The sequence below is a fragment of the Ranitomeya imitator genome, chromosome 3 (genome assembly GCF_032444005.1).
Source record: "Ranitomeya imitator isolate aRanImi1 chromosome 3, aRanImi1.pri, whole genome shotgun sequence".
NCBI lineage: Eukaryota > Metazoa > Chordata > Amphibia > Anura > Dendrobatidae > Ranitomeya > Ranitomeya imitator.
Window position 1 is genome coordinate 557344484 of NC_091284.1, and position 21841 is coordinate 557366324.

General features: G+C 42.6%; 1 protein-coding gene across 1 annotated transcript in view; it reads left to right on the forward strand.

Moving 5' to 3' along the window:
* Window positions 1–21841, forward strand: part of COL4A1 (collagen type IV alpha 1 chain) — a 222565-nt gene that overhangs the window by 123775 nt on the left and 76949 nt on the right. The window contains exons 21-24 of the mRNA XM_069757930.1: window positions 2811–2966; window positions 8971–9066; window positions 11527–11616; window positions 20797–20867. Coding sequence (XP_069614031.1) covers window positions 2811–2966; window positions 8971–9066; window positions 11527–11616; window positions 20797–20867 — 413 coding nt within the window. The remainder of the gene's footprint in view (window positions 1–2810; window positions 2967–8970; window positions 9067–11526; window positions 11617–20796; window positions 20868–21841) is intronic.

The window sequence follows — 21841 nt, forward strand, 5'->3', positions numbered from 1 at the left end:
AGGATGGACCATCCTATGCTGAGATAACTAAGGTAAAAAAGTTGTTAATACTTTTCTATGAATCAGTTTTTTCAGTTTGAAGAATCCTTTCACAAAGCTTCTTCAACTCAGTGTGGTACCGCTACAGCTAATGTGAAACAAATATATACCGTATATATATACATATGTATAGTAACTCGACGAGCAGATCTGTACAGTGGTGCCGTGCAGCCAATCTGTGTCATGCCAGTGTTAGGAAGTTAGTGCTTCTACAGTGGGGTCTGTGGTGAGAATGGTTAAAGCAGATCCATAACTAGATTTCACAATACAAGCTGAATGCATTGTTTAAGGCTAGTTTCACACTAGCGTTCTGAGAAGCCCCGCCCACTGCTGCGCCTCTTCATTCAGCTCCGCCTACGGCTGCATGCGTCCTGCGTATCCTATCTTTATCATTGGGTACGCAGGCCATGCGGATGTACACGGATGCCTCCGCATGCGTCGTTTTGACGGTGCGGCGACCTGCGCCGAACGCAACGAGTTGCAATTTGGTGCGGTCACCGCACCGTGAAAACGAAGCATGCGGAGGCATCCGTATACATCCACATGGCCTGCGTACCCAATGTTAAAGCTAGGGTACGCAGGATGCATGCAGCCATAGGCGAAGCTGAATGAAGAGGCACCACAGTGGGCAGGGCTTCTCAGAGGAAGTCCGCAGCCCTGCCGAACGCTAGTGTGAAACTAGCCTAATAGATCTCTTAGACTTGATAAGGATGCTGTATTTTTTTTATAATCCATGCCAGAATGACTGTGTAATCCTTTATGAAAGTTCAACTTATTCTCTGCCTATGTAGCCTTATTGACAGATCCTCTTGCTGCTGAAATCTCACACTACATAATATAAGCAGCAAATTTCAGTCAGACTTGGAGTTCAGAGATTGAATAATCTGAGACTCATAATTTCTCTCACTCTACAGACATAATGATAAAATGCTCAACTTTAAAGGGAATCTGTCAGCAGTTTTTCGCTACCTGATCTGAAAGAAGCATGATGTAGGATCTAAATACATGAATGTATCCCTCAGATTACTGGGTGCTGCCGTTCTGGCACAATCAGGGCTTTTAGATTTCGAATGAAGCAGAGCTGAGAAAGCTAGCCACGCCCACACCAGGCTTTCCGTGAACATAGCTATAGACAGTGAGCTGCGTTGTTGCTGGATTAGAGTAGTCCGGCAATGTTAATCTCTTAGTGATAAATCCTTCACAGTTAGTAAACAGCAGCACACACTTTGACAAGTGACACATCCCTGAATTCTGTGTTTCAGCCTCTATCGCCTGCTGTCTTCAGATTGATTACATAGCAAAAACATGTTCACAGATTCCCTTTAAGGAGTTTTCTTTCCCTGAGCTGAAGTTTGGCAGTGACCCTATGTGACTGGAGATTAGTGGATCATTTGAAAGATTAGTTTATGCAATATGCAAACTGGACATCATCTGCCATCAAGATTCTCATCAGCTTCTCTCAATAGAACAATTGAAGTCTCACCAGGTCTGAGAGATCTATTTAACATGTAAATAATGTGTAATATTTTGTGTTTTGAAATCTGGTGAATGAACCACTTTCAATCTCATACATTGTTGGATTCTGAGGTATTTATTGTAGGATGCTGAAATGGGGGACTGTTTAGTTCGCAATAAAGTCTGGAATTAGATGAACTACTAAGTGCTGAAATCTTAGGTCTGATGAAGTTTAAAAAGTAACCATTTTACTTTTTATTTATAAATTAAAGGGAACCTGTCACCCCCAAAATCGAAGGTGAGCTAAGCCCACCAGCATCACGGGCTTATCTACAGCATTCTGTAATGCTGTAGATAAGCCCCTGATGTATCCTGAAAGATGAGAAAAAGAGGTTAAATTAAACTCACCTGGGTGGGCGGTCCGATCCGATGGGTGTCGCGGTCCGGGGCCTCCCATCTTCTTACGATGACGTCCTTTTCTTGTCTTCACGTTGCGGCTCCGGCGCAGGCATACTTTGTCTGTTAAGGGCAGAGCAAAGAACTGCAGTGCGCAGACGCCGGGCCTCTCTAACCTTTCCCGGCACCCGCGCACTGCAGTACTTTGCTCTGCCCTCAACAGGGAAGACAAAGTATGCCTGCGCCGGAGTCGCAGTGTGAAGACCAGAAGAGGACGTCATCGTAAGAAGATGTTAGGCACCGGATCGGACCGGACCGCAGCGGGACCGCCCCTGGGTGAGTATAATCTAACCTCTTTTTCTCATCTTTCAGGATACATCGGGGTCTTATCTACAGCATTACATAATGCTGTAGATAAGCCCCTGATGCCAGTGGGCTTAGCTCACCTTCAATTTTGGGGGTGACAGGTTCCCTTTAATAGAAATAAGAAACGTTGTAAAATAACTTATTGAAATCTGCTGCTTTTTGAATTGATCATTCTCAAAATTCTCAATTCACAGCTAAATTCTGTCTTCACTGAATGCACATTTTCCTTTTACTTAGTTATAAGATGACAGTTGGTGCTGATAGATTTCTGTGGAGAGAAATAACTGTCGTTTCAGGAGAACTTGCAGCAGGATCTCTGTGTCTGGCTCTAGCTCCTCCTTCTTCCATAGAATTTTAAAAGCCACTAATTGTCTTTGGGTCAATCTGTTCATTAAAAAGCATTAGGTTGAGGTACGAGCTATATTTCAAGAGAAAAAAATCAATTATATTATAAATATAATATATTAGTTGGCACAACCAGAAGTGATTTTTTTATTTACTTAGTATCTTTAATCTAAAACTTTATCTATGAATGTTGTTTTTGTTATATGTAGGTATTTCAATTCCCGGACCACCCGGGTCTCCAGGATTAACAGGGGAAAGAGGGGAAAAGGGTGAAGATGGAATCCCTGGGTTATCGCTACCTGGACAGAAAGGTAGCGAGGGGCTACGTGGACCTCCTGGATTCCCTGGTCCACCAGGTGCAATAGGTAAGAAATTATACTGAGGGATCAAAAGGGTCCTTTTTCATACGTTAGTGGACTTGTAGTTAAATCTATAGACACTTATACACACACAGTCATATGTATATGTATGAATATTTGTACAGTCAGTGGATGAAATAAGTAATGAACACGTCACCAATTTTATAAGTAAATATATTTCTAAAGGTGCTATTGACATTAAAGTCTGATCAGATGTTGGTGACATGTTCAATACTTTTTTCAAAGTGCTGTTCGTACATATATATATATATATATATATATATATATATATATATATATATATATATATATTTATATATATATATATATATACATACATATACACACACTGCTCAAAAAAGGGAACACGAAAATCCCACATTCTAGATATCACTGAATGAAATATTCCAGTTGTAAATCTTTATTTATTATAAAGTGGAATGTGTTGAGAACAATAAAACCTAAAAATTATCAACGTAAATCACAACTAATATCCCACTGAGGTCTGGAGTTGGAATGAAGCTCCAAATCAAAGTGGAAAATGAAGTTACAGGCTAACCCAACTTCAGTAGAAATGCCTTAAGACAAGGAAATGATGCTCAGTAGTGTGGGTGGCCTCCACGTGCCTGTATGACCTCCCTACAACGCCTGGGCATGCTCCTGATGAGGTGGCGGATGGTCTCCTGAGGGATCTCCTCCGAAACCTGGACTAAAGCATCCGCCAACTCCTGGACAGTCTGTGGTACAACGTGACGTTGGTGGATGGTGCGAGACATGATGTCCCAGATGTGTTCAATCGGATTCAGGTCTGTGGAACAGGCGGGCTAGTTCATAGCTTCAATGCCTTCATCTTGAAGGCAGTGCTGACACACTCCAGCCACATGAGGTCTAACATTGTCCTGCATTAGGAGGAACCCAGGGACAACCGCACCAGCATATGGTCTCACAAGGGGTCTAAGGATCTCATCTCGGTACCTAATGGCAGTCAACCTACCTCTGGCGAGCACATGGAGGGCTGTGCGGCCCTCCAAAGAAATGCCACCCCACACCATTACTGACCCACTGACAAACCTGTCATGCTGAAGGATGTTGCAGGCAGCAGATTGCTCTCCACGGCTTCTCCAGACTCTGTCACCTCTGTCACGTGCTCAGTGTGAACCTGCTGTGAAGAGCACAGGGCGCCAGTGGTGAATTTGCCATCCTGGTGTTCTGTGGCAAATGCCAAGCATCCTGCGCGGTGTTGGGCTGTGAGCACAACTCCCATCTATGGACATTGGGCATTCAGACCATCCTCATGGAGTCGGTTTCTAATCGTTTGTGCAGACACATGCACATTTGTATTATTACTAAAATGTCACTAGAGACAATGTACAGTATATTGTAGCCTAGAGAACAACACTCTCATATCATATACTCAACAAAGCCCATAATGGTGTAATAGCCATAGGATAAAAAGTGTAAAGGCAAAAAATGAAGTTTAAAAGATAACATCTTTATTATACAATTTAAAACAAAAAAGGGACCAAAACAAATAACAGGGCTAAAAGAAACCTCCGTGGGGAAGGACCAACTATATAGTGGACGCACCCAATTCACTGTAACGTATCTGGAAGTAAATACCAAAATAGTAAATATGCAAATGCCACAATAAATATAAATATATAACTGCAAATGATACAAAAACAAATGTATGGGACAGCGAACACTGAATCTTCCCCGGAAGAAGCGAGCAGCGAAACGGCGCCCGTCGGGCAGGCGGGAAGGACACTTGGACGCTACACACCTTGGCGGTGAGCACTCTGTTACCTTTGCCTTTCCGCCAGTATTCCGGTTATGTTTATTGCTTGGTCTATGATATCTGTCTTCACTGTTGCATCTAGCCATGCTGTTATATTGACATCTTCCACTGTGGCATCAGCACTTTTACCCGGCTACTTGCTATACAGTCTTTTGCATCATACTTATCAGCCTACATTGTACTGGTTTGTTTTATTTCCATTCGACTCACTGTAGTTAGCATATTTCTTTTTATTCATACAGCAGTTTTTTGTTTGTATATTTATATTTTCTTGGCATCAATCTGATGTGACTTATCAGTATTATACCTTTGGGCTATAAGGCGCTCAGATAGACAGGCAGTTTCATATCTTTATACCGGCTACAGGCTGTGGAGATTCAGTATTCGCTGTCCCATACATTTGTTTTTGTATCATTTGCAGTTATATATTTATATTTATTGTGGCATTTGCATATTTACTATTTTGGTATTTACTGCCAGATACGTTACAGTGAATTGGGTGCGTCCACTATATAGTTGGTCCTTCCCCACGGAGGTTTCTTTTAGCCCTGTTATTTGTTTTGGTCCCTTTTTTGTTTTAAATTGTATAATAAAGATGTTATCTTTTAAACTTCATTTTTTGCCTTTACACTTTTTGTCCTATGGCTATTACACCATTATGGGCTTTGTTGAGTACATGCACATTTGTAGCCTGCTGGAGGTCATTTTGCAGGGCTCTGGCAGTGCTCCTCCTGTTCCTCCTTGCACAAAGGCTGAGGTAGCGGTCCTGTTGCTGGGTTGTTGCCCTCATATGGCCCCCTCCACATCTCTGAGTGTACTGGCCTGTCTCCTGGTAGCGCCTCCAGCCTCTGGACACTATGCTGACAAACCTTCTTGCCACAGCTCGCATTAATGTGCCATCCTAGATGAGCTGCACTACCTCAGCCACTTTTGTGGGTTGTAGAGTCCGTCTCATGCTACTACGAGTGTGAAAGCACAAGCAACATTCAAAAGTGACCAAAACATCAGCCAGAAAGCATTGGTACTGATATGTGGTCTGTGGTCCCCACCTGCAGAACCACTCCTTTATTGAGTGTGTCTTGATAATTGCCATTAGTTTCCATGTGTTGTCTATCCAATTTGCACAACAGCATGTGAAGTTGATTGTCAAACAGTGTTGCTTCCTAAGTGGACAGTTTGATTTCACAGAAGTTTGATTTACTTGGAGTTATATTCTGTTGTTTAAGTGTTCCCTTTATTTTTTTGAGCAGTGTATATATATATATATACAGTTAGTTCCAGAAATATTTGGACACTGACCAAATCTTCATGATTTGGGCTCTGCATACCACTATTTTGGATTTAAAATGAAACAACTGACTTACAATTGAAGTGTAGACTTTCAAGTTCAATTAGAAGGGTTGAACAAAAATATCCTCTTTAGGAGTTGGAAATATTTTTCTACAAAGTTTCCTCATTTCAAAGGCTCAAAAGTAATTGGACAGATTAACTTTACCATAAATAATATGTCCATTTTTAATACCTTGTAGAGGATCCTACCAGACGTCTGGAAGCCGTGGACGTCACCAAACGCTGGGTTTCTTCCTTTGTTGTGTCTTGCCAGGCCTTTACTGCATCTCACTTCAGTTGTTGCTTGTTTGTGGGTCTTTCTGCCTTGAGTTTTGCCTTAAGCATGGGGTTGAGATCTGGTGATTGACTTGCAGTATCTTTAGGTTCATTGTCTATACTGTGAAGCACCTGGATCGCCCCCAGTAGGGCTATAGGGTTCACGGTACCGGGTCCTTCGGTTCTCAGTGGGGATGTCACGGTGGCTGACCCGGTCCGTGGCCCTAGGGGAACGTCCGTTGAAAAGTGGGGAAAGGTCTTTAAAGGGGAAATGTTCGTGACACCACCTGTGGTATTCGGTCAGGGTGACCGACGCTGCTTAGGGGTCCGCTGGGGTGATGTTATGGCAGCTAGATGGTATACCTTCCCACAGGTGAAGTATGTCCCCAGGGCTTTCCAGAGTGTAGATGGTGGATGGTGGATGATGTAAGGCGCAGTGAATAACGAGGACACAAGGTTGCAGTCTCTTTACCTTTACTGAAGGCTTCAGCATCCACAGTCCAGGGTAGGGACCACAGGGTAGTCAGGGTCCGGCCGGTGTGAAGGCAAATCCAGAGTCCTCTTATCCAGGTGGAAATCAGTAGCCTTCCTCTAGCGCCTGAGTGTTGTAGTTCCTCCCTGCTGAGCTTCTCGGTAAGGTCCTCACAACTATCGTAGATGTAATGTCTCTTTCTCTCTGTCCCCCTGATGGATAGGACAAACCTGTATGACTGGTGGCCTGAGGCTTTTTATAGGGACCCTAGAGACGCCCCGGCCCCCACAAGTTGCCACCGTACCTCCTGGGTATATGGTTGGGCAGCCAACGTGGAATCAACTGTCCTGCCAGTCTCTGAAGTAAAGCATAGAGATCCTTACTCCCTTGGTGTTCTGGCTACCGGTTACTGCGCTTCAGAAGGAGGCAGCCTGCTGGTCTCCCCCTGATGTTCCTCTCCTTTTGCTATGACTTAGTTTCTCACTCACTGCAACACAATTCCTTTCAATGTCTCTTACTTTGGATGCTGCCGCACGTGGGGCAGGCGCAGCTCCATGAACCCTCGTTTTCCCCACAGACTTCCGTCTGCTCTCCTCTCCTCCTTCTCACTTTCTGTCCAGACTACCAGTTTTACCTAATTGTGAGGAGTGCCCTAATAGATAGAAGCATGGCCCCCCCTGGCGGGCTGGAGTGTGAAATGTGTTGTGTGGTTTGTGATACCTGGTAAGGTAATCTCCTTTATTGCCATCAGATGTAACATCACTCCCCCAGTTGGAATAATGACATTACTGCAACGACCAGGACCCTGGGGTGCTGCACACCGTCCTATCAACTTTGCAGCATTTGGTTGATTGTGAGCAGAAAGTATAACCTTGTACAATTCATAATTTATCCAGCTGCTAATGTGTTCGGTCACATCATCAATAAACACTATTGACCCAGCGACATTGGAAGCCATGCTTGGTCATGTCATCACACTGCCTCCATCATGTTTTACAGAGGATGTGGTGTGCTTAGGATCATCAGCCATTCCAAGCCTTCTATATACACTCTTCTTCCTATCATGCTGATACAAGTTGATCTTAGTTTCATCTGTCCAAAGAATATTTTTTCAGAACTGGCCTGGCTTCTTTGGATGTTTTTTGGATAAGTGTAGTCTGGCCTTTCTATTTTTAAGGCTGGTTAATGGTTTGCACCTCGGGCTGAATCCTCTTGAATTTTCTCTCATGAAGTCTTCTCTTTATGGTAGACTTAGATACATTTCTCTGATGGATTTCTTCTCAGTCTAATGGTGGTCTGTTTTTCTTAAATTGAGAATTATTTTTTCCACATGTTGTGGGTTCAAAGCAACAGCTTCCAAATGCAAATGCCACACCTTAAATCAAATCCCGGTATTTTACCTGCTTATCTAGTGATGGATTAACAAGGGAATAGCCAAGGCAGTCCATTAACACTTTTGAGATAATTATTCAATAACTTTAGATCCCTTTAAAAAGAGGCATCTACAAATTGAAGAGCTCTAAACCCCTTGCACCAATAAGGACGAGGATGTGTTACCCTCAAATTAAAGCTGAGAGTCTGCCCATATTGATGATATAACTGTATCTTGAATATGCTTTAGTAAACGGCTAAAATACCGAAACTTGTGTCACTGTACAAATATATTCTGGACCTATATATAAAATCAGTACAGTAATTGTTTCCTGATATGCACTCAATTCATCAAACTAAACTGCTCAACCTGTATCATTACTATAGGTTGGTCAGTATAGTTTGGTGAAGGATGCAGTGATAATGTGGAAAAGCAACCATTCTCAAAGGAAAGGCAAGTTACATCAGATTTATTATCTTAATAAAGTAGACACGACATTTGACACAACATGATATGCTGGATACACATAATCCTTCTCATGGTCAAGCACTTATGCATTTCACCTCCAGTTGTGCTAGTCAGTATTTCATTTTAGGTCTCCTATATTTCGTCCTATATCCTGGCGAGCATGGCCCTCACTCCTCTTGTTTCAATTGTTGAATTACGTGTTACTCTGTAGTGTTTGATTATTTGTACATGTATAAATTGTAACGTGTTGCAGAATTTGTTGGAGCCATATAAATAAAATTGTTATTATTGATAGACCCTACACAGGAATGCATTCCAGGACAGCCTGGTGAATCCGGACCCCCTGGAACTCCAGGAGAACAAGGCTTCACTGGGGAAAGGGGTCAGAAAGGTACGATTTTTTACATTTTATATCTAAATACGGTAGTCAAAAAATATATAACCTGCAAATTCTTACTCACTCTTCAGTTATTATAATCAGTCAAAGAATATATAAGGGACATTTTCATTGTATTATTACTGATGGAATAACTAGCAAGGAAGATCTGAACCATTCAGTTGTAGCTAGGATGATAGATCATGAACAATGAGGCCTCATTCAGATATCAGACAAGGAAAAATTCCAGCTCTACGGTGTGAGAAATATTTATTTAATAGAAATCCAAGGATAATTTCAGACATCAAATGTAATGTGCAAAATCCATAATAAAAAATGTAGATCTGTGCGTTTGATATGAGAATCATCCTTCATCATGATTAACGATGGTTCTCATCTGAAATGTGTAGATCTGCATTGTTTTTATGGATTTTGTATATGACATTTGATGTTTAAATTTTAGCCCTGGATTTCTATTAAATGCATTTTTCTGCACATCGTAGAGATGGAATTTCCCCTTGTTTGCAATGCACTATGTCTGAACAGGACGTTTCCTTGGTCCAGAGTATTGGAGTGCTGCTTTGAGGGTGAGCTAAGCGCCTTCTAAATATCTTATTCAGATATCCATTTTTTCATCACATTGTTGAAAAATAGATCATATTTTTTCAGTGAGCTGGATCTATTTTTGGTCTATGTGTCAATCTTTGCAATCTATGTCTCATCCTTTTTTTTCATATGACAATAAAAAAGTTTTTCAAAGCTTTTCCTATCCACTGCTCAGTGACAAATTGGTCATCAGTAGGTTGTCACGTGGATAGCATCCAGCTGCTAACTATTCACTCCAACGGGCAAGCTTGATCTGCAAATACGTAAATTTAAAATCAAATTAAATACACTCAGTGAGGAATTTTTATTAATAATTCAGCCTTCACTATTCCACCAGATTGGAAGAAACACTGATCTTACAGTCTGACAGAATAGTGACGGGCAGGCTGCTCCCGATCAGCAGCAGTGGTCAGGTGACATTGTTTATGTCAAGTGACCAAAGGGGAAAATGGCGCTGAGATTGAAGGAAATGTGACTGTCTGAGACTGATTTGTGGAATGAACAGAAACAGCAGAATAGAGTATTTTTATTTTAAGCTGCACCCTTAATTCCCTACTAATAAGGCTAGTAAAGGCCCATTATGGTAAAGGCTCATTTGGTGAAGGGAATTTTTCACGCTATAAGTTAGGATGGGCAGCATGGAAAAGAGGCAATGATGCTCCTGAGCTGTGCTTGTCATACTGCCTTTGGATCAGTGAGAACCAGTATAGCACAGTATGAAAGGGGCAGATGGGCATCCAAGGCTGGGATCACTGGATACAGCTCTATCAAATGTGTAGATTGAACAGGAACAGTGAAGATATATAAGGAAAGTAGTACCATGCTTGCATAACTGCAGTTCCACACAAGAATAGCAGAACTGTAGGCAAACTGTTAACTTGCTTGCAGATATGCGGTTATAGCAGTAATATAGATGTGCAGGCAAACTAATAACTTGATTTAAGAGATACAGTTACACACAGGAATATCAGAGATATTTAGGCAAACTGGTAACTTGCAAAGCTGCAATTAAACACAGAATTAGCAGAGTAACAGATATGAGTAGCATCAAAACAACAGAGAGGAGCTTGACACAGCAGAGTTGAGAGTGCAAGAGCCCCCGAAATTGCTGGAGCTTGGAAATAGTGGCTAGTTGCTGGACTGCAGACAGGGAAAATAATTAAATACCTAGCAGTAAAGGAAAATGAGGCTAACTCCAAGAAAAGAACTTGGTAGCAAAATGCCATATATCCTGAAAATTCTGGTGGTTGTTAGCTGCCTGAGCTGACCTTAAAGAGCATCAGGTGATGACATAAGTGGTGCGTGCATGGCTACTCCAGTAACAAGCTGTGCACTAGCATAGAAGGTGCCGGCAATAGCATAAGGACGCAAAACCTGGTGGAGGAGCCCGGACTTGTGAGTAACAAAAGGGTTGTATAGTAGTGCCTCAGATGGTATCATGCAATCAATAGGTTTTTAAAAGTGCACCCTTGCATGAAATATTTATTTTTTACAAAATTATTTTTTGTGGAAAGATCGGCAATAAATAATGCTTTTCTGAATAAGCAATCCAGTGGGCATAAATAAGAGCTCATACTTACCTGCGAGAAACTCGGATGAGTCTTGCATGTCAATACCCGGCACTCAGGAGCGGAGTGTGAGGCTGCCTGTATTCCTATGCGGCCGCACGCTCCGATCTGAGTGCCGGGTGCAGTTTCGGGCATTGACGTGCGAGACTCATCTGAGTTTCTCGCAGGTGAGTATGAGCCCTAATTGTCATTTAGTTGCATCCCCTTGTGCAGTATATCTTTTCTACAAGGAAAAATTGATTAGTCAGTTGTATATGTATTCCTATTATGATATTAAAAATAATTTTCTTTTTGCATATAGGTGACAAGGGAGATGCTTGCCCTGCATGTGATACACTACCATCACCTCTACCAGGACCACCAGGGCCTCAAGGTCCTCCTGGCGAACCAGGTATGATTTCTGCCTTTATGGTGCATCAAAGCTCCTTTTCTTGGTAAAGAAAAAACTTCAATTAAAAAGAAATCTGCATGCCCTGAGGGAAGAACCAATTTATTTTTTGCAATGGTTCACTTTTTACGTTCATTTACTGTAGCTAACATATTAGCTGGTTAAAGGGCACCTGGCGTGTTCAAAATTGCTGCTTACGTGCAGATATATGGGGTGAGTCTGCAGGTAAATAGTATTAAAATCCTACCTAGCTATTTTACTGGAGCTGCAGGTACAGGGCTGAAACACATTTACAGTTGTGGGCTGGCCGTTTCATTTGGTATTACCGCACCTGTGCAGTCGCCATCTTTACTTGGGCCCGCTGCACCATGTTAGTGCATTTGATTTGAGGCCTGGACAGGTAAGCACCTTTGCCTGTTTTTTTCTGTGGTGTTATAAAAAAATAGTCTGCACACACTTGTTAAAATGCCATTTTTTTATATGTAAAAAATCATATAAAAAGATTAATTTCAGATTTTTTTTCTTCCTTCAACGTCACCTAACTGTACAATTCATTTGAAAAACAAACGGAAACATTTTCACATGGAAAAATAAAATGAAAAACTAAAATAATGTACTTACATAAATATGCACATCCTGAAACTAATAATTTTCTAGATTAAAGATAGACATATATTCATTGAGTTCATCCTAACCTAACATATTGATCCAGAAGAAGGCAAAAACCCCATGAGGCAGATGTTAGTTGCCCCATATCAAAGGAAAAATTCCTTCCTGACTTCACATATGGCTATTTGACTAGTTCCCTTGATTAACGTTCCATCACAGAATCTAGTATCTGTAAAATGTAATGTTATATTTTTCAAGAAAGGCATTCAGCCCTTCCTTTAACTTTTTTTTTGTAAATCAAGCTTTCCAGCATCATGTGGCATATAGTTCCGCATCCTCACTGTTCTTACAGTAAAGAATCTTCAATTACAATTTCTCCAGCAACATAAATACCCTGTAATATTAAGCTATCATCCTGTGTGTTGATTACCTTGCAGAGTTTAGTATAATCTGCAATTATTTAAATTCTACTCTGTATGCCCTCTACAGGGTCATTAATAAAGTTTTTAAAAGGAAGAGTGCCCATATCTGACCCCTGTGGTACCCAACAGAATGCTCCCTGTACTGGAAATGAGGTGGAAAATTGTTTGAGAAGTGATGTCCCCATTACTCGACCAGGTTTACCACATTTACTTGGGTAACTTCTACAGTAACATCCACTCTTCAAGTCCCTCTCACCAATGTGTTATTGTTGCATATGTCACCTTGCTTAAAAATTAGAGTGGTTTCCGTAGGCCACTAATTGGGCTGCTGCTCAGAAAGGATGAGAGCAGGGCCACTACATAGCGACAACCTGCTGGTGTTCAAGTGTAAGGACAAAAGGGATGTTCCCATTGACCACAATGCACCATGATAACTGCACCCTATCACTGTCCAAAGTATTACACAAAGGTCTCAAATTTATTTTCATAAATAAATGCCAATTTTACTAACCTAAATTTACAGCTGTCATGAAGTACAATGTGTCGCAAAAAACAACCATAGAATCACTGGGATATATAAAAGTACGGTACTCCAAAATTATTACCATATAAAGTCAAATGTCAGATTTGAAAAATGGGACTTTGCAGTAATGTGAAAACAAGATTTGAGCAGTAAAGGGTTGATAAATCCAAATATGTTCCTGTTGTACAAATCCTTTAAAGAATTAAAAGTTAAAGGGAGTCTGTCAGTAGAATCAACCCTCCTAAATCATCTATATGGGCATGCAGGTCATAGCTGAATAACATGACACCTTGATATCTGCAATCTGATGTCTTATTATACATAAATCCTCACTTGTCTTATATGTAAATGAGTTAGTAAGAACACTGATCTCCCTGAGAATCTGCCTTCTCTGATGATTTTAAATGAAAGAAGGCATTACCAGTGTGAGGCATGTATCTAACACATCTAGAACAGTAGAACTGAACTTTGTCTCAAAACAAACACATTAGTACCTGCAGCTCTGCTGTATTGCAATAATATTGAAGCACTGAGAGGAACCTGCAGATGTGTCAGTTATAATCGCTCACAGCTCTGCAATGAGATCAGGAGAGCAAAGAGTGGCCATTTATTTAAAATAGGCTCTGGAGGCAGGTTTTCATGCAGATCACTGTCCGGCCCATAGTCCTGAACAGCTCATTTACATATAATAAAAATGTGGATGTTTCTGGAATAAGACATCGATTCGCAGATATCAAGGTATCATTTTATTCAGCTTCCTCTGACCTATACTTCCATATAGATAGCTTAGAAGGGGTGATCCCACTGACAGATTCAGTTTAAGTAAAATTTTATTTTATGCTGTTATTTTAAAAGTGTGCAACCTAATATAAGTTCATGTTTTCAAGATAATGCAAAGGAAAAATTCCTTACACAGAAACAAAGATGTATTTTTACAGATACCAATAAACTCAATAATAAGGCAATGTAACTTTGTCTATAGTTTTAACAAATAACAATTAACAATTAATTTAAATTAACAATTAATTTAACAATTAACAATTTTTCTTCTTATGGGACTAAGAACTTACAGACAGGTAGCTGGTAACTATTTGCCTGTTGTGCCCGGCACCGATCTCTGCCACCTCACAGCGGTCACTGTGGTGATGACAAGACAACAGAGGAGCTGCATCTCTTCTGTTGTGAATTCTGTGGCTGAATTCACTCCTGTGGTCACAAGTGGTACTGCAGCTTCTGAGCTTCCTCCCTCAGGTGTTCTGGTGAGCTCGTTAACTGCTTCATTACTTAACTCCGCCTGATGCTGCTATCCTTGCTCCTTGTCAATGTTTCAGTGTTGGATCTGAGCTTCTCCTGATTGTTCCTGTGACCTGCTGCTCTGTATAGCTAAGTGCTTTTTGCTTTTTTGTTGCTTTTTTTCTGTCCAGCTTGTCTTTTGTTTTGCTGGAAGCTCTGAGACGCAAAGGGTGTACCGCCGTGCCGTTAGTTCGGCACGGTGGGTTTTTTTTGCCCCCTTTGCGTGGTTTTGCTTTAGAGTTTTTTGTAGACTGCAAAGTTCGCTTTACTGTCCTCGCTCTGTCCTAGAATATCGGGCCCCACTTTGCTGAATCTATTTCATCCCTACGTTTTGTCTTTTCATCTTGCTCACAGTCATTATATGTGGGGGGCTGCCTTTTCCTTTGGGGAATTTCTCTGGGGCAAGTCAGGCCTATTTTTCTATCTTCAGGCTAGCTAGTTTCTTAGGCTGTGCCGAGTTGCCTAGGTAGTTGTTAGGCGCAATCCACAGCCGCTTTTAGTTGTGTTTAGGATAGGATCAGGTGTGCAGTCTACAGAGTTTCCACGTCTCAGAGCTCGTTCTTGTATTTTTGGGTATTTGTCAGATCACTGTTTGCGCTCTGATCGCTAAGCACACTGTGTTTCTGGATTGCCTTCATAACACCTGTCATTAGCAAACATAACAGTACAAGGAGCCTAACTAATGATTCTCAATAGAGGGAAAGAAAAAGTTCTGACATCATTTTTTTTTTTTTTTTTTCTGCTCTGTGTTCACTTTTTTTTTTCCCCCTAGACATTTGGGTATTCTGGACACAGGTGTGGACATGGATATTCAGGGTCTGTGCTCTTCAATGGATAATCTCGTTATAAATGTACAAAAGATTCAAGATACTATTGATCAGAAATCTATGTTAGAACCAAGAATTCCTATTCCTGATTTGTTTTTTGGAGATAGAACTAAGTTTCTAAGTTTCAAAAATAATTGTAAGCTATTTCTGGCCTTGAAACCTCATTCTTCTGGTAATCCTATTCAACAGATTTTGATTATTATTTCTTTTTTGCACGGCGACCCTCAAGACTGGGCATTTTCTCTTGCGCCAGGAGACCCTGCATTGAGTAGTGTCGATGCGTTTTTCCTGGCGCTCGGATTGTTGTACGATGAGCCTAATTCAGTGGATCAGGCTGAGAAAAATTTGCTGGCTTTGTGCCAGGGTCAGGATGATATAGAAGTATATTGTCAGAAATTTAGGAAATGGTCAGTACTCACTCAGTGGAATGAATCTGCGCTGGCAGCTTTGTTAAGAAAGGGTCTCTCTGAGGCTCTTAAGGATGTCATGGTGGGATTTCCTATGCCTGCTGGTTTGAATGAGTCTTTGTCTTTGGCCATTCAGATCGGTCGACGCTTGCGCGAGCGTAAATCTGTGCACCATTTGGCGGTACTGCCTGAGGTTAAACCTGAGCCTATGCAGTGCGATAGGACTATGACTAGAGTTGAACGGCAGGAATACAGACGTCTGAATGGTCTGTGTTTCTACTGTGGTGATTCCACTCATGCTATTTCTGATTGTCCTAAGCGCACTAAGCGGTCCGCTAGGTCTGCCGTCATTGGTACTGTACAGTCCAAATTCCTTCTGTCCATTACCTTGATATGCTCTTTGTCGTCGTTTTCTGTCATGGCGTTTGTGGATTCGGGCGCTGCCCTGAATCTGATGGATTTGGATTATGCTAAACGTTGTGGGTTTTTCTTGGAGCCTTTGCGGTGTCCTATTCCATTGAGAGGAATTGATGCTACACCTTTGGCCAAGAATAAACCTCAATACTGGGCCCAGCTGACCATGTGCATGGTTCCTGCACATCAGGAAGTTATTCGCTTTCTGGTGTTGCATAATCTGCATGATGTGGTCGTGTTGGGGTTGCCATGGCTACAAACCCATAATCCAGTATTGGATTGGAATTCCATGTCGGTATCCAGCTGGGGTTGTCAGGGGGTACATGGTGATGTTCCATTTTTGTCGATTTCGTCATCCACCCCTTCTGAGGTCCCAGAGTTCTTGTCTGATTATCAGGATGTATTTGAAGAGCCCAAGTCCGATGCTCTACCTCCGCATAGGGATTGTGATTGTGCTATCAATTTGATTCCTGGTAGTAAATTCCCTAAAGGTCGATTATTTAATTTATCCGTGCCCGAACACGCCGCTATGCGCAGTTATGTGAAGGAATCCCTGGAGAAGGGACATATTCGCCCATCGTCATCACCACTGGGAGCAGGGTTCTTCTTTGTAGCCAAGAAGGATGGTTCGCTGAGACCGTGTATTGATTACCGCCTTCTTAATAAGATCACTGTTAAATTTCAGTATCCCTTGCCATTGTTATCTGACTTGTTTGCTCGGATTAAGGGGGCTAGTTGGTTCACTAAGATAGATCTTCGTGGTGCGTATAATCTGGTGAGAATCAGGCAAGGAGATGAATGGAAAACTGCATTCAATACGCCCGAGGGTCATTTTGAGTATCTAGTGATGCCGTTCGGACTTGCCAATGCTCCATCTGTGTTTCAGTCTTTTATGCATGACATCTTCCGTGAGTATCTGGATAAATTCCTGATTGTTTACTTGGATGACATTTTGATCTTCTCAGATGATTGGGAGTCTCATGTGAAGCAGGTCAGAATGGTTTTTCAGGTCCTGCGTGCTAACTCTTTGTTTGTGAAGGGATCAAAGTGTCTCTTCGGTGTGCAGAAAGTTTCATTTTTGGGGTTCATCTTTACCCCTTCTACTATCGAGATGGATCCAGTTAAGGTCCAAGCCATCCAGGATTGGATTCAGCCGACATCTCTGAAAAGTCTGCAAAAGTTCCTGGGCTTTGCTAATTTTTATCGTCGCTTCATCTGTAATTTTTCTAGCATTGCCAAACCATTGACCGATTTGACCAAGAAGGGTGCTGATTTGGTTAATTGGTCTTCTGCTGCTGTGGAAGCTTTTCAGGAGTTGAAGCGTCGTTTTTGTTCTGCCCCTGTGTTGTGTCAGCCAGATGTTTCTCTTCCATTCCAGGTCGAGGTTGATGCTTCTGAGATTGGAGCAGGGGCGGTTTTGTCACAGAGAGGTTCTGATTGTTCAGTGATGAAACCATGTGCTTTCTTTTCCAGGAAGTTTTCGCCCGCTGAGCGTAATTATGATGTGGGCAATCGAGAGTTGCTGGCCATGAAGTGGGCATTCGAGGAGTGGCGTCATTGGCTTGAAGGAGCTAAGCATCGCGTGGTGGTATTGACTGATCATAAGAACTTGACTTATCTCGAGTCTGCCAAGCGCTTGAATCCTAGACAGGCCCGTTGGTCGTTATTTTTTGCCCGCTTCGACTTTGTGATTTCGTACCTTCCGGGCTCTAAAAATGTGAAGTCGGATGCTCTGTCTAGGAGTTTTGTGCCCGACTCTCCGGGTTTATCTGAGCCAGCGGGTATCCTCAAGGAAGGAGTCATTGTGTCTGCCATCTCCCCTGATTTGCGGCGGGTGCTGCAAAAATTTCAGGCGAATAAACCTGATCGTTGTCCAGCAGAGAAACTGTTCGTCCCTGATAGGTGGACTAATAAACTTATCTCTGAACTTCATTGTTCGGTGTTGGCTGGTCATCCTGGAATCTTTGGTACCAGAGAGTTAGTGGCTAGATCCTTCTGGTGGCCATCTCTGTCACGGGATGTACGTACTTTTGTGCAGTCCTGTGGGATTTGTGCTAGGGCTAAGCCCTGCTGTTCTCGTGACAGTGGGTTGCTTTTGCCCTTGCCGGTCCCAAAGAGGCCTTGGACACATATTTCGATGGATTTCATTTCTGACCTTCCCGTTTCTCAAAAGATGTCAGTCATTTGGGTGGTCTGTGATCGCTTTTCTAAAATGGTCCATCTGGTGCCCTTGGCTAAATTGCCTTCCTCCTCTGATTTGGTACCTTTGTTCTTTCAGCATGTGGTTCGGTTGCATGGCATTCCTGAGAATATTGTTTCTGACAGAGGTTCCCAGTTTGTTTCAAGGTTTTGGCGAGCCTTTTGTGGTAGGATGGGCATTGACCTATCCTTTTCCTCGGCTTTCCATCCTCAGACTAATGGCCAGACCGAACGAACCAATCAGACCTTGGAAACATATCTGAGATGTTTTGTTTCTGCAGACCAGGATGACTGGGTGTCCTTTTTGCCGTTGGCTGAGTTCGCCCTTAATAATCGGGCCAGCTCGGCTACCTTGGTTTCTCCATTTTTTTGCAATTCTGGGTTCCATCCTCGTTTCTCTTCAGGACAGGTTGAGTCTTCGGACTGTCCTGGTGTGGATTCTGTGGTGGATAGGTTGCAGCAGATCTGGACTCAGGTAGTGGACAATTTGATCTTGTCCCAGGAGAAAGCTCAACTTTTCGCTAATCGCAAACGCCGTGTGGGTCCCCGACTTCGTGTTGGGGATCTGGTTTGGTTATCTTCTCGTCATATTCCTATGAAGGTTTCTTCTCCTAAATTTAAACCTCGTTTTATTGGTCCGTATAGGATTTCTGAGGTTCTCAATCCTGTGTCTTTTCGTTTGACCCTCCCAGACTCCTTTTCCATACATAATGTATTCCATAGGTCGTTGTTGCGGAGATACGTGGCACCTATGGTTCCATCTGTTGAGCCTCCTGCCCCGGTTTTGGTGGAGGGGGAATTGGAGTATATTGTGGAGAAGATTTTGGATTCTCGTGTTTCTAGACGGAAACTCCAGTATCTGGTTAAATGGAAGGGTTATGCTCAGGAAGATAATTCCTGGGTTTTTGCCTCTGATGTTCATGCTTCCGATCTTGTTCGTGCCTTTCATGCGGCTCATCCTAGTCGGCCTGGGGGCTCTGGTGAGGGTTCGGTGACCCCTCCTCAAGGGGGGGGTACTGTTGTGAATTCTGTGGCTGAATTCACTCCTGTGGTCACAAGTGGTACTGCAGCTTCTGAGCTTCCTCCCTCAGGTGTTCTGGTGAGCTCGTTAACTGCTTCATTACTTAACTCCGCCTGATGCTGCTATCCTTGCTCCTTGTCAATGTTTTAGTGTTGGATCTGAGCTTCTCCTGATTGTTCCTGTGACCTGCTGCTCTGTATAGCTAAGTGCTTTTTGCTTTTTTGTTGCTTTTTTTCTGTCCAGCTTGTCTTTTGTTTTGCTGGAAGCTCTGAGACGCAAAGGGTGTACCGCCGTGCCGTTAGTTCGGCACGGTGGGTTTTTTTTGCCCCCTTTGCGTGGTTTTGCTTTAGGGTTTTTTGTAGACTGCAAAGTTCGCTTTACTGTCCTCGCTCTGTCCTAGAATATCGGGCCCCACTTTGCTGAATCTATTTCATCCCTACGTTTTGTCTTTTCATCTTGCTCACAGTCATTATATGTGGGGGGCTGCCTTTTCCTTTGGGGAATTTCTCTGGGGCAAGTCAGGCCTATTTTTCTATCTTCAGGCTAGCTAGTTTCTTAGGCTGTGCCGAGTTGCCTAGGTAGTTGTTAGGCGCAATCCACAGCCGCTTTTAGTTGTGTTTAGGATAGGATCAGGTGTGCAGTCTACAGAGTTTCCACGTCTCAGAGCTCGTTCTTGTATTTTTGGGTATTTGTCAGATCACTGTGTGCGCTCTGATCACTAAGCACACTGTGTTTCTGGATTGCCTTCATAACACCTGTCATTAGCAAACATAACACTCTTCCACCCGCTTCTCTTCTCAGAGTATGACTGCCGATGTCATGCTGATTGACAGCCGGCTTCCAGCTGCATAACTGCAGGGAGTCGGCTGTCAATCAGTATGACCATGGCAGTCACGCCCATTCAGCAGAACAGCCTGTAAGAGGAAGAGCTGCTCTGTTGACGGGGAGCAGCTGAATTGCCAACAGGAGCTGTCGATGACTGCTCTGAGCCGTCGCTGGGCATAGTAGACAGGTAGTAACTGCCTGCCTGTCAGTTTTTAGCCAAACAGGAAAAAAAGATAAAATAGTCCAAGAAAACCAATATAGTTGTTGAAAAATTCATCAGGCTTCTAATGTTTATTACCTACCCTAGGTCATCAATATCATATCAGTAAGGTTTGAACACCCTATCCGGTCAGCTGTTATAAGCATTGGCTGTGGCTTGATGTAAACAGTGAATATCTTTTTCATCTGGCTACTGTTGGAGCTGATAACAACTGATTGATGGGGTAGCAGGCATTGGACCATCAGTGAGTTGCAATTGATTAATGTAAGGATAGGTCATCAGTACTGGAAGCATGGAAAACCGCTTTAAATTGGAAGTCCACTTTTTTGCATTTGAAATTATTTAACACGAAGTGCATTTTTTTTTAAAAAAAAAGCTGATAATATTAACCCATCCGTATAATATATACATGTCTTTCTTAAGGTATTTCTGGTCAACCAGGAAACAAGGGAGACAGAGGAGAACCAGGCTATGATGGCCCACCAGGTTCACCTGTAAGTATTGCGTATTTGTTAGCTAGATAAGAAATGTATTCCTGGTGCCTCTTCTCATTAGTAGGCCAGGTAGAAAGTCATAGTTGATATAAATAGCAGAGAAGTAGTAAGTAATGGATCATGTGTTCTTAAATAATAATAAAAAAATAATTTATACATCTTCATTTTACAATATGTACACACGACTTTCTGGAGGATTTCGCCTGGAACCCACCTGAAAACACATAAGCACAGCGATGTCAAAGCAACTTGCTGGTCATAAATTCAGTCTTTTTATGGCTTCTTTTAACCGATTCAAGCTTCTAAAGTCATGCTAAAAGAAGTGACTGGTCCATCCTTTTAGTGTCTTCTGCTGATAAAATAACTGCTAATGGCAAAAGCTGCTACAATAATGACAGATAAGACGCAAAAGAGGATGCTCTAGGCAAAACACTGCCAGCGTTTTCTTAAAGGGAACCTGTCACCCCAAAAATCGAAGATGAGCTAAGCCCACCGGCATCAGGGACTTATCTACAACATTCTGTAATGCTGTTGATAAGCCCTGATGTATCCTGAAAGATGTGAAAAAGAGGTTATATTATACTCACCCAGGGGCGTTCCCGCTGCGGTCCGGTCCGATGGCCATCGCGGTCCGGTCCAGGGCCTTCTATCTTCATAGGATGACGTCCTCTTCTTGTCTTCACGCTCCGGTGCAGGCGTACTTATGTGCCCTGTTGAGGGCAGAGCAAAGTACTGCAGTGCGCAGGCGCCGGGCCTCTCTGACCTTTCCCCGTGCCTGCGCACTGCAGTACTTTGCTCTGCCCTCAACAGGGCAAATAAAGTACGCCTGCGCCGGAGCCGCAGCATGAAGACAAGAAGAGGACGTCATCGTAAGAAGATGGGAGGCCCTGGACCGTACCGTGACGCCCATCGGATTGGACTGCCCCCCAGGTGAGTATAATCTAACCTCTTTTTCTCATCTTTCAGGATACATC